The sequence below is a fragment of the Serinus canaria genome, chromosome 3, assembly GCF_022539315.1.
Source record: "Serinus canaria isolate serCan28SL12 chromosome 3, serCan2020, whole genome shotgun sequence".
NCBI classification, from domain to species: domain Eukaryota; kingdom Metazoa; phylum Chordata; class Aves; order Passeriformes; family Fringillidae; genus Serinus; species Serinus canaria.
Window position 1 is genome coordinate 8,261,357 of NC_066316.1, and position 16,935 is coordinate 8,278,291.

Sequence of the window (16,935 nt, forward strand, 5' to 3'; positions counted from 1 at the left end):
CAGTTTGGTCTCCAGCTGGTTTCTCTGGTTTGGCTGGTGTGGTTGTGTGTTTAGGTTACTTCCAGTGACTGGAGGGAGCTGGTGAAAGGTTGAAATACTTGTAGCTAGAAGTAAAAATGAAGTCAAGTTGTTCCTGGTTCAGAAGCATTACTTTCAGATAATCACAACTGCTGGGTCCTTGTAATTCTACTCTAATTCAGTTTCTGTCTGCACCCTGGTCATCTTTAGGAGTGGAAGAAGGATGGAAACTGAGCCTCTGTTTCAGGAGGTACTGGAGTGGCTGAAAAATGAAGAAATTTGGAGGGGGAAAAACACTGAAAAAACAAAACTGAACAAAAAAATCCCAACCAAAATAAATTCCCAAACCATAAAACAACACTTCAGGATATGAAACACATTCCCACTAGTGGGAGGCAGGGGTGGACAACCCAGAACTCTGCTTGTATTTGGAATACCAAATTGCAAATATTAACAGCAAGGCAATACAGAGCAGCCCAGCAGAGGAAAAGGATCCTTGGCAAAGAGTTCTTGTTTCTCCCTAAGACCTGAGGTGTTTGAGGATGGGAGGGTTTCTTTGCTTTGATTTAAAAACATGCACCCAGGCAAATACAGCTCATCCTGTAGAGGATCCTTGAAGGCTTTTTGCTTTCAGCACTTGGGATGTTTGACTGGTTGTTGATACCTGTTGGAAGCTGATGATTTGTGTTGCTTTTAACAGAGGTGGAATTGCACAACTGTTGGTATTTCTCTGCTTGCCAGAGTGTTTTCTAATTAGGCACACCCTGAATGAAAACATGATCTTGCAGAGCTCTGAAGTTTGAGGGAATAATATGAGCTTTTTTCCTCTCTCTTCCAGCATGAGAAGGATTAGTTTTATTTTTTTATTATTTAGAGGGTAGAAGACACTTTCTCCTTGCAATAAAGCAACTGCAAGGCCAAACTTTTAATCTTTTATCTTCTTGATGGGGAAACTACTATTTTTCTCTGTCAGAAGCCTGCTCTACAGTCTTGAATCTTGCTTTGGGAAGAATGATTTTCTTGAATAAACCTTGATTAAAAAAGGCAGCCATGAGAACTGCCAGCTTCAGTGCTAGGCAGGGAATAAGAAAATGACCTGGCTTTTATTTTTAGGTGTTTGTTTGCCTTTCCTTGTTGCTTCCCCTCTTGCTGTCAAGTCTGCTTAGATAAGATCTTGGAGGAGTGGTTGTGCTGTAAAGGAGAGTAATATCAATAGTGGAACTAAAAATGGGCCAAGAGCAGCAAGTGTGGAGGTGAGGCGAAAGTGAAAGACTTCCAGCCTTTGTACTCTTGTGGATCTTCTCAGGCAAAAGACACAGGAAGATTTCCAGGTGACTCAGCTACAGCTAGTGTCCTTGGATGTGTGTTTTCCACAGTATTTTAGAGTGGTGGGTAAGGTTCCATGAATGAGAGTTCTCTCCATGGGCTCTGCTCCTGCAGAAATGCCAGCAGAGGATAGGCAGGTACACAGTGGGAGTCCAAGATTCCATTTTCTCACTGTTTTTCTGACAGTACCAGCCTGAGCTGTTTTTGGGGGAAATCTCATGACATAAGTACCTTTACATTTCTTTAAAAATACCTCTGCACCCCTTTCCTGATTTCAGCTTGAGGCATTTGTTCCCAGGTTTTGTGGCTGCTAGCAGCAGAGTTTGGGCTGAGACCTGTCTCTTTTGAGAATGACTTATTGTCCTCTTCCTGGGAAGCTGCTGCAGGATGTAGTTTCTCTCCCTACTGCTGAAATATTAATAGGAACTTCTTGGCACTCCAGACTTACACAAGTGGGATGTGTGTGTATGCCCAAAGGCATGCCTAAGAATTTCACACTCTCACTGGCATCCAGGAGTCATGAAGAAGAGTTTTCTCTTGGTTGCTCTCCTCTTGCTTAGACAGTACAAACTAAAGTGTCTTTACACCTTTAAAATGGAATTAGAAACACTGGTCCTTTAGTCCCAACCCCTTAGCCAGACATTCCTGAGCTACACATGATCCTGATAGCACAGCTTGTACTTCTTCTTTCCATTGCTGTTATCAGAGGGACTGCAAATTCCTACTCTCCTGCACAACCTCTAGCAATTGTGCTAGTGCTGATCTGTTTTTTCCTGCTCAGCTTCCCAATCTTTGTTTAGTAGCCACAGGACTGTTCTCTCCCTGCTTTGGATTGTCTCTTTTTCCATAAACAATTCACTTCTTAGGGACTTAGCCTAGAATAGTGCAAGAATTGGTGAATTTCTTCCTTTTTTGTCCAAGCCTGATGTTCTGGACATAAATTCATTCTGCTGCCAAATTCTTGTAAGTAGGTGCAGGTTATTTGTTGTTTGAGTTCTTTTTGTTTGGTTTTGGTTTTTTTAATGTTAAGGCCCTAATGCTGCCATCTTTAAGTGGTTTGGCTCATCTTATCTTGTTAAAAAGAAGATGACTGACTTGATTTCCAGTTTGAATTTTCCTGATAGGCTGAAAACCTCCTCTGTCTCTGACCTTGATGGCAGCCTCAGTATTTAAAGTGTGTATGTAAATACAGTAGAAGGCCCACACAGAGTGGGAATGGGAAAGCAGAATAAATTCCCAGGAATTAAAATGAGAGTGCCCAAATAAACAGCTGCTGTTACAAGTATAGAGACTGGTTTCAAGGACAACTTTGTCACTTATTAATGATCTGTTCTGGGCAGCTCTTCAGGCACTGCACAAATGCCAGGCTGGACAGAGCCCTGACAGGCTGGCATTTGGCCTGGATTTGGACACAGAGGGATTTTCTTATGAAAGGCAGTAGTGCAATATTCTTGGGTTGTCAGTCTCAAGTGCTTAGGCCATGTTCTTCAATATTCCTTTGCCCCAAAGTTTCTGTGGCAGATGGTCCTAAAACAAATACAAAGTCCAGTCACTAGTTCTCCATTTGACAGCGACAAAGAAGGTGGAAAAGGAGTGATGCAGCAGTGAGTTGCACACAGGTTTGCAAAGGTTCATGCTAATTCTGAATTTGGAAAGGAAAAAAAAAGAAAAAGTGGGTCAAGCACTAGGGAGGGTGTCTGCCTGCTGCCTGTTCTGTGGAAGAACTCACAGACCCAGGCACTGTGGCTGCAGGAGCCTTAATTTCTGAGGTGTTCATGTTGCCACAGCTTGTGTGTGACTTGTTGGCTTTTTTCCTTTCCCTAGTGAAATAGGTGAAACCAGCTTTATGATCTGAAGATGGGGAAGAAATAATGTGAGGCACCAAAAGTTGCCAGCCATCTTTTGGGAAAAATGTTAACTCAATGAAAATTGGTGTATTTTTTCATGAACTTGTGGTGGATTTTATTCTCCACTCCCTTTCCACCCAGCCTTGGAAGCCTGGGTCTGTTTTCTGTCTTGCTGTTGACATAGCACTGCTTTTCACTCTTGCTTCCAGGTCACCTTCTTGTTCTTTGGCACACTTGTACCAAAGTACACAAGCAAGAGCTGTTCCTGTGCTGTTGGGCTGCCTGGTGCTCAGGTATTGCCCCTGGAGGCTTGACTCCAGTGAGGAGCCTGCCAGGAGTAGAGGATTTGGGACTGCCTGTGTTTGGCCCTTTCTCTGATAAGAGTTAAAATTGTCCAGGTTCACTGGCTTCTGAATGTGGCTCTAATCATTAACTAACCTCTTTATTCTGCTGCTGACTCAGAGGAGGATGTTTTTGTGTGCAGTGGTGTGAAGGGAGATATGGCTTTGATTCAGTACTTGCCCTAGGTCCTGTGTGTCATCTCATACAGGGATCTGCCTCTTCATTGCTAAGGATACAGTTTTCCTGACAGGACACTTGAGACACAGCCCTGGGTTGCTTTATCTGTTCAGTCTCTAAGTCTCCTTACATCCATTGTTCAGAGCAAAATGTGTTCTGAAGATTGCAATGTGCTGGAAATGGTGAATTCTGGACCTGTCCTGCTTTTGCATATCTTGCTCTCAGGAGCAGGATGGCTGTCCTGTGGACTCCTGGCGGTTTTATTCCTCTTTTTCCTGTACATCCTTGATTTAGGACAGGGATTTGTAGAGAGAATGTCCCACATGCAGTCCCATCCTGCTGCTATTCCACAAAACAGGTGAAAGAAAGAGAGGGAATGAAGGGCAGGAGAGCAGCCTGTACCTGACACATCTGTGCTCTGCCAGTGGAGAGTTCTGTGGAACCACTTCTGCAGGGAAGGTCTATAAGCAATCCAGTTGCTTGCAGGGACTGAAGGGTGTCTGTCAGATCAGGAACATGCTTGGCACCTCAAGTAAATGGTACCAAGTTGTGGGAGCTACCAGAGTTTAGACAGCAGCTGCTTCAGTCTGTCTCTGTTATTTCTCCTGTCCCCTGGCCAGTCTAAGTCCCTCTGTGTACCTTCCTGAGAGATCCAGGAGAGGAGCTCTGGCTGCTCTGGTCAGCACAGGACACACCAGTAATTTCCATCTGCTGCCTGAGATCTCCAGGGCTGCTTTCATCTGCTGTGCCTTTTTGGGTCCTGCTTATTGTTTGTGGGGGCTTCAGCTGTTCTGTCTTCTGTTCCTCTGAAGTATTCCAAAAGCAATGTAGCTGCAGGATCAACATATGAGCTGTGAGCTCTGCAGCCTGGCTGCAAGGCCTGACCTTCCTCCTGCTTGGCTGGCTGGCAGCAGGAGAGGTGGGTGGGTGTTTGCCTGCCCCCTCTGGCCCTGCTCCTCCTGGGCATTGCCCTGGATGGTAGCTCTGGGCTGCTTCTCCCAAAGGGACCACAAACTAGAATCAGGATCTCCTTCCCCTCTCCCTTAATAAAAAAACCCCAAAAAACTAAAGTGAAGTGCTTCTTATGCCACACAATCCCCCTGTTGCATACTTGGAGCATACTTGGCACTGGTGTGTACAAGGCTTTGTGACCTCTCTGAGCCTGTCAGACATCAGGCTTTACACGTCCTTGGGGACAGGAAAGTGTGTGTTTGAGTGTGTATTTTATGGCCTTGTTCTGTGTAGGCTTCCACATTAGGAGCCTGGAAGAGGCCTGTTGGTCTGTGCCAATGTTCTTCCAAGGCTTTTGAGGATTCCCCTTTGAGGCTCACTCCCACTGCCCTTCTGAGGCTGTGGCTGTGCTGCAGCCTGTGGTGTGGGACTCAAGCCACCTTTGCACAGTGTTTTGGGCTGTGCTGGCTGGCACAGTGAGTTCAAGCACCAACATTACCCAGGAGCCCAGACAGTTTGCAGAGCAGCACATTCTTGGAGGCTGTGACTTGCTGCTCCTAGCCCTCAAGCCAAGGATGCCAAAGTTGTCCCAAGACACATGGACAGTTCAGTCCTGGGTTGCAGTGAAGGCACTCAGTGTAGTCCTGGTTTGATTTCCCTAGGGAAGGGCAAATCTCCTGTTGAATTTGGGCTTGCTAAGATTAGGGTGTTCTTCATTCATACTCTCTTTCCTTTCCCTCAGGGAAGAAAGCAGTGATGGATTCCAGCCCCTTCCTGTCAGAGGCCAATGCAGAAAGGATCGTGAGGACCTTGTGCAAGGTCCGGGGAGCAGCACTGAAGCTGGGACAGATGCTAAGCATTCAAGGTAAGTGTCCTTAGCACAGGTCCTCAGCTGTCCTTAGTGCTGCCAGGTGTGACACAGGCTCAGCTATCTGCAATCAGGCAGTGTCAAATGAATGTGGAGACTCTGAACAAATGGCTTTCACCTGTGAGAGCAGTGATGGAAATGTTTGAGTTCCATCTAATCCCAGTATGAATTAAATAGATGGATACACTTATACACCATCACTCTCAATGACCTTATTATGCATAACTGAAATTGGTTGACAATAGGGTGACACTGTGAATTTTAGTGTCTGTGTTACAAGCAGTTGTTAAGAAGCAGAGCTGTGCTACACTCTAATTGCAGGTGTCCTGCTAGAAAGGAGGAGGCTGACAACAAGAATGTGATCCTGTTCTTTGTTCACCAAAAGTGGTCAAGGCTATATCCACAATACTCTCCCATTATAGCAACGTGATTGTGGTTTACATGCTCTGTGGGCACTGAAGCTTTACTGGAAAGGCCAGTACAGCTGATAATCTTACCAGGTATAAAACACCTGTTTCCATCCTGAGAAGACTTCAAACTGCTGCTTAACCCATTGAGCTCTGAGGCCATTGACCACAGGTGAAGGCATGAGTGACATCAGTGTCTGCACTAAACTGTTAGGGAGTTGGCAGGTGTGCTCAGTTCAAACCTTATCTGGATCTTTCCAATTTGCCTTCCTGCCCAGCCTGATAGGGAAGGAAAGAACCAGCCAAAAATAGCTGTGAGACTTGTCTGGAAATAGCTTTCAATATGTTTTAGAAATTGAGTAAGTGTCTGAGGGTTTGAAGCTTGTGCTTCTACTTAAAATTTTTGTAGGTATTAACTGATAAGACTGGATCTCATAGAGTATTAAATACTTTGGGCTTGCCACCAAAACAAGATCAGTCCCAGAGAGCCCCGATTGGCATTTCATTTGCTCATCAATTGGTTTAGGTGGTTGCCAGGCTGATGGCCACCTGGCAGAGCCTAGTGGGAGGCTTCAGCTGCTGTGTCAAAGGCTGCCACCCACGTGCTGTTTTCTCACCCTCCAGAAACTGCCAGGTGCCACTGATGGCTCACAGTGCAGATCCAGGAGGAGCTCCTGTGCTCCTTGCTTTCCAGTGCCTCTGGGATGTGGGCTGAGCAAGCCATGCCTGGAAATCAGCTCTGCAGTTAAACTCATCTGCCATAGGTGGGATTAATTTCAGATTCTTGGGACACCACTGAGTTGTGCCTGCTGTGTGCCCAAGTGTGGTCACAGCTGCCCTAGGCCTGGGTGTGAGTGCAGACGGGGGAGCTATGAAAGGCTGCCTCTGAGGAGCAGAAATGTTCTGGGTTTTTATAACTTGCCTGCTGTCTCCTAAAGTTACGGTGCTCTGGCAGGAGTGTCAAATGCTTGGTGATTGACTTCACTCTGGTGTCAGGAACAGGCCTTCAGCAACCTCAGTGGTTGTACCCAGCCCTCATTTGGACTCTTGCTATAAGTGTGTGGACTCTGCTGTGCCTGGCAAGAACACAGGCCCGTGGTGACCTTGCTGGGGGACAGCTGTGGTGAGATAAATCAGACAATGCAGAGTGTCTGTTTCTTGGGGTGGCTGTTGGGACAGGAGGGTTTCATGCAGGTCCTGCCACTCCATGGGCTTCTCTGGGGCCTGGTGAGTTTGAATTCACTGCTTCTGTCAGCAGTTCTGGTGCTAACTGGGGGCAGGGGGTCCCTGTAGCTGAGCACAAGTCACAAAGCAGTGTCCTTAAAACCCCTGATGTCTCTTGTGTCTCCCTGATCTGGGAGTCAGTGGCTTTGTTAGGGACCCACATTCCTAAAGGTCATGCACAGAAAAGATGCCAAAGGCCCCCAGTCATCCTGTGTTCTGGGAGATGGTGGAAAGGCAGCTGCATTTGCCAGCTGAGAGTGCCCTACCTTGGCTCCTGCTTTGTGTTTTGTTCCAGTAAAGCCTCAGCACTTGACCACAAAGACGTAAAACCTTATTCATCAGCATGTTGTAAGCCTGGCAGAGCTGCTTCCACGGCAAGGCTGATTTTTGACATTGCTGCTGAGTTTCTGTACAGTCAGCCTGGACTTGCAGATTCCTTGGCTATTTGACATTGTGCTCATGGACAAAGGATTGGGGTGGTCAAACACCCCAGCTAAGGATGGATGCCCTCCCATACTAGGGGTGGAAACTCCTTGAGAGCTTTATGGATGTCAGCAGTGAGCAGAATAAAGGAAGCTGATCCTGAATGCCTGTGGCAGATGCTGATACTTTGACACAAATGGCTTCTGGGAGTGGGAGTCACTCTTAGTGAGATCCCTTCTCCTTTTGCCCAGTCACCCTTGGCAGTGCAGGTGACACGTTGCAGCATGATGGTTAATACCTTCACAGAGCCCTGGGAATATTTTTTAGCATGTTCAGAGGCTGGGCAGTGATACACCATCAGTGACAGAGCAGGTGTTTGTTTCAGTGCACACGCAAATGCAATGTCTCACCTTCCTGCGGGTTTGTAACGTCACAGCAGGAGCTCTACTCACTGTTCCTGCAAAGCCTGCTCCTCTTAAAAACTCCTCTTGGTTCCACAGTGGGGTTTCTTAGTGCTTTCAAATGCTGCTATGGCTTCAGTGGGAATTTGTAAACAATGCTGAGTGTTAATGTCACATCTCTGCATTATTAATCTTTTTTTTCTCCATTCCTTTGCATCCTTCTTCCCAGGACAGTCCTCTTAAGGTCACTGTTTGTTTCTTGTTTCCTGGGATAGATATAAGGTGGTTCATGCATGCGTACTTAGAGAGGAACAATAAATTTTTGTTTGAATCTCACAATTGCATGTGCAGGTTCAGTTCTCAGGATCAAGGCTTGTAGCCGGACTTTTCCAGTGTTGGGAGAGCAGCAGATGATAAATCTGATTCCTCTATAATCATTTATGAAATGAAAAGTTTGCCAGCCGTGCTGGTTTTTCTCTGAGTTGTTGCAGAAGCCTTTGCTCAAGCAGAGGACTAATCTTTCAAGATGCCCCAACCCCTCCTCTTATAAGTGTAAATATTTGCTTGCTAAATACTTCTGCTTAAAAGTTTGTGTTCTCTTCTGCCCATTTGTAGTTGCTCTGTGTTTGGGCACTTGTTTACAGTAGCAGATGCTGAATCCTGATTGCTCCAAGAGTTCAGTACTTGTGTAAATGGTGTTTTACCATTGCACAGCATTCTAGAGGAGCTGCTGCCCCTTAACATGAACTGGATTAAACCACACTGGGAACCTTGGAGCGTTGGGTTGGCTCTCCAGGGGTCCCTTCTGTGACCTGTGTTTCCATGAGGCAGTGGCCTCTCCTAGCCCTGGATGCTGTACTGCTGCCAGCCAGAAGATGGGCTGGTGTGTGACAGAGGCAGAACACTCTGCTCTTGGGTCTGTCACCTGTCACCACACCAAAAGAATTAAAGAATTACTTCTAAAACCTTCACTGGGGTGTGCCTGACTTGCCTGGATGCAGGAGCACATTTCTTTGTGTGTTGAAGGATGCAATGCCTGCACTGAGTGCTGTGTGCTTTCCCTTGGCAGATGATGCCTTCATCAACCCCCACCTGCAGAGGATTTTTGAGCGTGTGCGTCAGAGCGCCGACTTCATGCCAATAAAGCAGATGATGGTGAGGAATATTCCTGAGTGCCTGTCAGGGAAAGGGACAATGGACAGAAAAAATGTCACCTGTGACATGCCCTAGTAAGAGAGGTGGATGGGGATTTTATGAATATTTCAATAAGGTTACATATTTTCAGTTGGGGGTAATGTGGGATTCCTTCTCTCAATAACGTGCTGTCTTTTCTCTCAAAAAATTGAAAGTTCAGGTCTAGACAGAGGGGAAAAAATGTGGGAGTTTTTCATGTCCTGAGATTATTGTTGATATGGAGCAGGATGCTACCACAAATATGGTTATAGGGTCTTCTTGAGTATACCCTCCTCTTGTGTTTCCTCTTCTTTTTCTTGTGGGTCTTAAGGTGGTGTCTAGTTATGTCTACGTCCCATTTTAGAAACAGACTTACAAGCCTCAGTCTGATGGAAAATAACCAGCAGCTTTGTTCTTAACATTTTGGTTAACTTGCAGTCAAGAAAACCCAGATTGAAGTGAACTAAGTTTGCTTTCCCCAGTGCTTATGTTCTCTGTAAATTACTGTGTAAAGGGTGATGCCAAAGGAACTGCCAGCACTACTGATCTTCTGAAATACACTAAGCAGAGCTGGAACTTAAATATGGCAGTCTGGCAGGGAAGCAAAAAAGATGTTAAAGCAGGCTGTGATGTTTAATTGTCAATATTGCCTTAAAGAGAGTCATGCCTGGATTGCTTCTCTTCAGCTTGGCAGGATGATAAAAGAGGAGAAATAGCTAACTCATTTTCTTAGCTCATTTTCTGGAAGATAGCAAGTGGCACCTAAAAGGGGATGTTTGTATGCCAAGGCAGCAGTGTTTGTGTTCAAGATTTCTGTCCCTTAGGGCAGAGCCCCACAGAGATCTGATCAGCACCTGTTTGGTGCTGGGGCAGCATTGCTGGCTGCACCACTCCTTGCCCTGGAGTGCAATGACAAGGCACAGAGGATGGTCTAGAAAGCAGGTTATAGGTACTCAGAACTCAGTCACCTTAGAGGAACATGATTTCCAAGACTGAAGGTTGTAAATCTTTGCTTCCCATACCCTGATCCTTTCTATTTATTTGTAGAAAACTCTGAACAACGATCTGGGCCCCAACTGGAGGGACAAACTGGAGTCCTTTGAAGAACGTCCCTTTGCTGCTGCTTCAATTGGTCAGGTTCATCTGGCACGCTTGAAAAACGGGAAAGAAGTTGCCATGAAAATCCAGGTGAGCTTTACAAAGCAGCCATGTCTTGTTTGTGCTCAGAGAAGGGCAGGGGAGCTCTGTGCGTACTGCTAGAGAAATAAGAAAGATTTGAATGGAAGTAAAGGTGTGATGTCTTATGTAGTGCAAGCTGAGTGGAAGAGACAGGAAAGGTTTTGCAGCCTGAGCCACTCTGAGTCCAGATGAACAGAGACATCCCATAGGTTCTTCACTGCAGTATGGGATAATGGTGCTGAGGGACTGCTTGTGCTTTTAGGGCTGTATGGGAGGGTCCCACCTGCTCCCTAGGTCAGTCCCCTTTCTGGGATGTGCACACGCCCCAGGCCCCTTTCTGGGTGTCAGCAATCTCAGGTGGCTGTTTCCAACAAAAGGATGTTCTGGAGCTAAAACTCCTTGTACAGCATGGTTTATAATCCCAAGGAGTGAGGTTCCTGCTGACTGAGCAGTATCCCAGGCAAAGCTGGTCAGCTCTTTGGTGGGTTTTTGTGGTATGGGGAGACTTTAGAAATAGTATCAATGGGTGTGGGTGTCTTCTGAAGCCATTTGTGTCCCAAGTACACTCTGAAGTCAGGCCAAGGTAACAGCAGCAGAAACTCAACCCTCTGGCATCAGCACACATTTTCCTCAGCAGTGCAGGCTCCTTCCCTTCTTGACAGACAGGGTGAGAACAGGATGAGGTGCCTTTGCCAGGACTGGGCTGGGGCCTCACCACTTGCCCTACTGCTGGGAATGACACACTGGGGCTTTCAGGGGTGTGTGCTTTCAGCTGTGGGAGGGAAGGACTGACTGCCATGGCTGTTGGGAGATTTGTGTCTCTGAGAATGCGTTATGTGTTGGAAGAATTCCCATCAGAGGATCTGAATAAGCCATTCTGATTGCAAAGAGCTGCATCTTAGCCTTTCTGTCTGTCCCCTGGTTTAGATGCTGGGCTTTGAATAAGCTTTTAGAGGAGGGATGTGTGGCTCAGGAATACCCTGGCCCATTGGGATGTGGGGGCAGTGGATGCTGAGCCAGGTGTACAACCAGGCAATCTGACCTCAACGCTGCTCTCTCCCTTTCTGTCCCACAGTACCCTGGAGTTGCCCAGAGCATCAACAGTGATGTCAACAACCTGATGGCTGTCCTGAGCATGAGCAATATTCTCCCTGAAGGTAAAAAGACAGAGACCCTGGCAGGCCCTGTGTTCCCAGTAGTGCAGGGGGAGTTCTGCCAACCTCTTTCAAGCAGCACATTTCATGTGTCCCTCCAAGGACTGGGGAAAGGAACTTAAGGATATTGTGTGCCCAGGAGCAGATTTCCTGCAGAAGGCAGCAGATGTGGCCAGAGGGTGCAGGGCCAGCTTGGGGAGCCATGTTCTGTTCCTCTGTTGTGCTGCAGAGCAGTGCTGCCTTTGCTGGGGCACCTGCCTGCTCCAGTGCCCACTTGGTGGGGTGGGAAGTGCAGCTGTGTGTTTGCTGGCCATGTGTATGCACACACCTGCCAGAGTAACCTGCACTTGTCTCTGTGTGTTCTCTATAGAGACAGACCCATAGGGATTCTTGGCAAAATATAAAATGCCTGGGAATACTCACTTTTGATGGCTTTCTAGGCTTGGAGTTTGGGCAGTGTTCAGGTGAGGTAGTCTTGCTTTGTCCTCTTACTTTCTGGTACATTTAGCAGAACTCCTTCTTCTCCATGTTCCCTTGTAGCTTTCCATGCCTGCCATTCTGTGCTCTTCCCAGATGTTCTCTATTCTTTCAGAGCTGTGGAGATCTTTCTGACATAGAACTTGCTCAGTGTCCCAGCACACAGATATTTCCTTTTCCCACAGGGAATGCAGGACTTACTACTCCTTTTTCCAAATACGTGCTTGCAGCAGCTGTACATATTAGTGGGACTGTACAAATGCTGCTCTAAAATCAGGCTGGGTGCTGACAAAATCTGGCACTGTTCTCTCTGGTGGCTGGGCAGGGCCCTGCAGAGGTTGCTGCAGCCCCAGCTGTGTCTGGCCCAAGAAGCAGATTGGTTTTCCAAATTCAAGACTAAGAGGACTGGGCTTGGCATCTCAGGCCCTGGCTACGTGCTGCTGCTGCAGTACACTCTATTAGTCATGCTGACTGTTTCTACCTGGCAGTGCCTGCTGCCACTTGCAGGCAGATATGGAGCTGTTTTTGCTGCTTTTGCCCAGTGTTTGGGTGCTTGTCTTTGGTGTGTGTCCCTGCACAGCCATGCCAATAGCAGGAAGGGACAGTTTGGGCTGTGGGGTGGGAGATGACAGGGCAGTGCTGTGGATGCACCTTGACTTAGGAGCAGCTGTGTAGCCTGGGCCTGTGATTACTGCACAACCTGCAGCTGGTTGGAAATGCACCTTGGCTCTCTGGGGCCTCCTGTGCTCCTCAGCTCAGCTGGATGGATAGCAGGCTGCTCCTCAGCTGCAGCTCTGGGAAGCTTAGCCTGAGGAGAACCTTTTCTTCTAAGCCTGCTCTCTGCTGTGCTGTTTGACTTTCAGGTTTGTTCCCAGAGCATTTGATTGAAGTTGTGAGCAGAGAGCTGGCCCTGGAGTGTGACTACCTGAGAGAAGCTGCCTGTGCAAGGAAATTCCAGTATGTTCCCACCATTGCCTTGAGCCCCTTCTCTGTGTGTGTGGGAGAGAGGCAGGAGAGGTTGCTTAACCTCAGGGATGGTGGGCAGCTGACTGCTGTGCCCTGCCATGTGGCACAGGGGAAGGGTGCATGGTTGTGGCCTGAGCTGTCCCCCAAAATCACCACCTTGTCTCAGCTGGGCATGGCTTCTGTCAGCTGAAATGTGATAACCTCCTCCCTTGCCAGTCTGTCTGTTGTGCCACATGGGAAGGTGCTGCAGTAACTCCTGAGGCTGGGTTGCAGTGCTCTTCCATGTGCTCTTACCTCAGCCTGTTGTTAATTTCTCCCATCCTTCAGCCTAGGAGGTTTTCAGTTCAGCTCTCTCAGAGCTGTTACCACCACCAGTGCTGCCTGCTCCCTGGGCCTGCCAGAGCACCCAGATTATTTTTACATGGTGGCTGGATGCTCTTCCTGTCCTGCTGCAGAACTGTCCCTGTGTCCCTGCTCCCCCTGGCAAAGCAATTCTTCCATGGGTGTAGTCTGGCCCTAAAGCCAAGTGGGGTCAGCAAAAGGGCCCAGTGCCCCTTGATGCACCGGCCTGGAGCCTTCTTCATATCACTGCTCTGGCAGGAGATGTGACCTCAGGAGCTGGCAGCAGCTCCAAGTCACTGGCAGGGTTTCTGCTGACTTAATCCCTGCTGTAATTGCTGAGGGAAACATTTTCTGGCAGCCCCAGCCAGCGTGTGGGGAGAGGCTGGTCAAGGGCTATGTGAGGTGTTGCTGATGGTCTGTCTGCTCTCAGGGCTCCTAAACCTTTTCCTCTCCTTTCTCCATCCCTAGGGAGCTGCTGAAAGACCACCCCTTCTTTTATGTACCAAGAGTAATAGATGAGCTGTGCAGCAAGCACGTGCTGACCACAGAGCTGGTGTCTGGCTTTCCCTTGGATCAAGCTGAAGGACTGAGCCAGGAGATTCGAAATGAGGTAAATTTGGGATGGTGGGTGTCTGCCCTTGCTCAGAGCCCTGGGCTCAGCCTGTCCATGACTGCCAGACTTGGGTGCATGCCTTGTGGCACAGCAAACCCTGAGCAGGAGTGTCTGGAGCCTCGAGGAGGACTTGTTTAGGGAAGGTGGCAGTGACACTGGAGTCTCTCCAGGCTTATTTGGGCCTTGCAGGCACCAGCACTCAGTAGGGAGGGGTTAGAGGTGATGAATTGCAAGGGCAGCTGAAGGGGAGGTAGCCTCACTGTGTGATGCCATTTCTGGTGACCTTAAGTTTGGGGAGACTGTCAGTAAGGGCAAAGGTGCTTTATGCAGCTGCTCTTCTGGGCAGGATGGCAGAATCATCCCAGTACAAGTAGCTGGGTGTCATTCCTGCAGGACTGACCTGTGCTGCACAGGGCTGCTGGAAAAGTACCTGTCAGTAAACAAAAGCAGGGATGTGGGGATAGGTGGGTGTTGTGCTGAATATAGCCAGGGATTGGAGTGCTGTGGTGGGACAAGCAGCTGTCCTAGTAGCAGAAATAACTGTCCTGGTATTTGGATGTGTGTGTGTCTGTGTGTGTGGTGTGAGCTGTCAGCTGTTAGGTCACTGGGAAAGAGGGCAGAGTCTGTTCCTCTAGTTAAACAGATCTCAGTGTCACATTAGATTTGAAGCAGTGCCAGAGCTGGCTGGCTATTCTTAGGGACTGTCCCCAGCAATGAGCTGCTCTATCTCCAGGACTCATTTTAAAAGACTCTGAGCTGGGGTGTTGCTGCAGGACGAGCCCTTCTTTCCTGTAAGCCACTGGGCTGGCTGACCCTCTGCCTTCTGACCCAAATGGCAGTGTCCTGTAGCAGGGCTGGGCTTGCATTTGGTGCTCTCTTCCTTCCACCTCGGATATGATGTTCCACTCAGCTTTGCAGAAGCTGGAGAGGGGCAGAGTGAGGCTGCCAGTTCTGCTAAACAGGCTCCAGCTCAGCAATTCTCACAGCAAAGCTCTGCTGGAGTATGTAATCCAGCAGGGGGGGTTTCAGGGACTGCTGCTCTTGCTTCTCTGTGCCTGTCAGTCCCAAGGTGTGGCTCTCTGCTCCTCCCTCAGGCTGGGTCAGTGCTGAGCCCACAGGAGTGAAAGCTGGGTCTGCTTTCATACAAGATTCCGTTCTTGCAGGCACCCAGTGTGTAGTCAATGCCGGAAAGTGAAAAGGCAGGACCAGAATGCAGTTGGATGAGCACTGGAGCATCTGTGCCATCTGCTGAGGATGTCCCATGGCAGGGGTGGGCTGGGAATTGCTGGTGTTGTGGTGAGAGGTGTTCCTTCAGCTCTGCAGGAGTTTGGCAGCACAGAGCAGATGGTTCCTGCTGGGGTGGCAATGTGTGCCCTGTTTGCTGATGCCTGCTCTAAGTTACAGGTGTGAGCAGGGCTCGCTGCCCTCCTGACTTGTTTCTTGTTTCTCCTTGTTTTTCAAGATCTGTCACAACATCCTGGTGCTGTGCCTGCGGGAGCTGTTTGAGTTTCGGTACATGCAGACTGACCCCAACTGGTCCAACTTCTTCTATGACCCACAGCTGCACAAGGTAGGCCTGAGCAGCCACTCTTCTGCCTATACAAACATCAGTTTATCAGTTTTCACCAGCTTTTGATTATTCCTCACTCCCACTCCCCACTTAATGAGTCCTGACTGAATTCTCTGTTTCCTGTCCTTGAGGCACGGGCAGGTAGCACAGGGAAACCTCCCTTTGCCACTTGCCCTCTCTAGGGATGGATAGAAAAGCAGGGCTGCTGTAACCCTGGCCCTTGAGCAGTCACAGCTACTTCCTTAACCTCAGGATCTGCTCTGGAGGTGGCCCCTGGGAAGCTGCAGCAGGCAGTGCTCTACCAGGACACACCTGAGCCCAGGACTCTTCAGTTAAATGCTCTTGTGCTGTGCTGAAGATAAGGGATTCCTGCTCATTGGGCTGGCTGCTTGTCTGTACTCTGTAGAGCAGATGGAATTGCTTTTTTTCCTGAGGTCTGTGCTGCAAAGTGCTGGGATAAGGTTCAGTGCTGCTCTGTCCCTGCACATGGAGCCTGAGTGGAGCAGAGCAGGTGTGGCAGTGTGGGCACTGGGCATTGGCCTCAGCCCTGTACTGGTGCAGCTGTTGGGGCTGCAGACTGGGAATAAAGGAGTCAGGGGCAGTAAGGAGCAGAGGAGAGCTGGGAAAGCCAGCTGAGCTTCCTGAAGACATCAGAAGCATTCTTAAGATCAAGTTTCACCAGAGTGGTTGACTCTAATACAAACAGCTTTGTCCATTTCCAGGTGGCCCTGCTGGACTTTGGAGCAACACGAGGGTTTGATGAGAAGTTCACAGATGTCTACATAGAGGTGAGGACTTGCAGTGTGTCCTGGAGAGCTGCACTTGATTTTGCAAATACTCTTATCTCTTAGCTGTTATCACTTTGTACTGGAATACACCTTGGGTGTGGAGGGAAGCAGGGCTGAAGGCAAGAGAGCAGTCTCTGTTCCTTTTCCTTGCCATGGCTGTCTGCATATGTGCTGCAAGCTGCTGGCTCTCTGAGGTGGGATGTTCACAGAAGTGCACTGCAGTGATGCTTGCTGGGGGCCTTGGGCAACAGGGTGTATCAGAGCACTCACAATTCTGTGATTTTTATATGAGGATATGCAGGAATTGCTTTTCCACAGATAGATGAATGGATGTGAAGTCAAACGTGCTTCCTTTGTGATCACCATGTTCTGCACGGGGTAACTGAGCTGCCAGGGCCAGCAGCTGCCACCTAAAGCTGCTCTCAGTCAGCTCTGCTATTTCTTTGGGGAGGGGCTGATATTTGTGAAGCTTTTTTTGCTGTCTCTTATATTCTCTGGGCCTTGTGCAGCCCTGTTGGGAAGAGGTGGATCTTTTAGCCAGTAGCTCTTAACCTGCCCAGCATGCAGGGCCCTGAAGAGAGGGCAGAGGCAAGGGAGTGAGCAGGTGGGTGGTGTTGATGTGTGTTCCTGTGGCCTGTGCAGCAGTCCTGTTGTTCAGTCTTCTCTTGGCTCTCCTGAAAGTATTCCTC

The 16,935-nt window shown here is 48.5% G+C and overlaps 1 protein-coding gene across 1 annotated transcript in view; it reads left to right on the forward strand.

The window, feature by feature from the left end:
* Positions 1 to 16,935, forward strand: part of COQ8A (coenzyme Q8A) — a 42,470-nt gene that overhangs the window by 23,374 nt on the left and 2,161 nt on the right. Inside the window, exons 6-13 of the mRNA XM_050971953.1 lie at positions 5,404 to 5,526; positions 9,054 to 9,139; positions 10,205 to 10,345; positions 11,412 to 11,493; positions 12,831 to 12,924; positions 13,744 to 13,885; positions 15,351 to 15,458; positions 16,181 to 16,246. Of these exons, the coding sequence (XP_050827910.1) occupies positions 5,404 to 5,526; positions 9,054 to 9,139; positions 10,205 to 10,345; positions 11,412 to 11,493; positions 12,831 to 12,924; positions 13,744 to 13,885; positions 15,351 to 15,458; positions 16,181 to 16,246 (842 nt within the window). The remainder of the gene's footprint in view (positions 1 to 5,403; positions 5,527 to 9,053; positions 9,140 to 10,204; positions 10,346 to 11,411; positions 11,494 to 12,830; positions 12,925 to 13,743; positions 13,886 to 15,350; positions 15,459 to 16,180; positions 16,247 to 16,935) is intronic.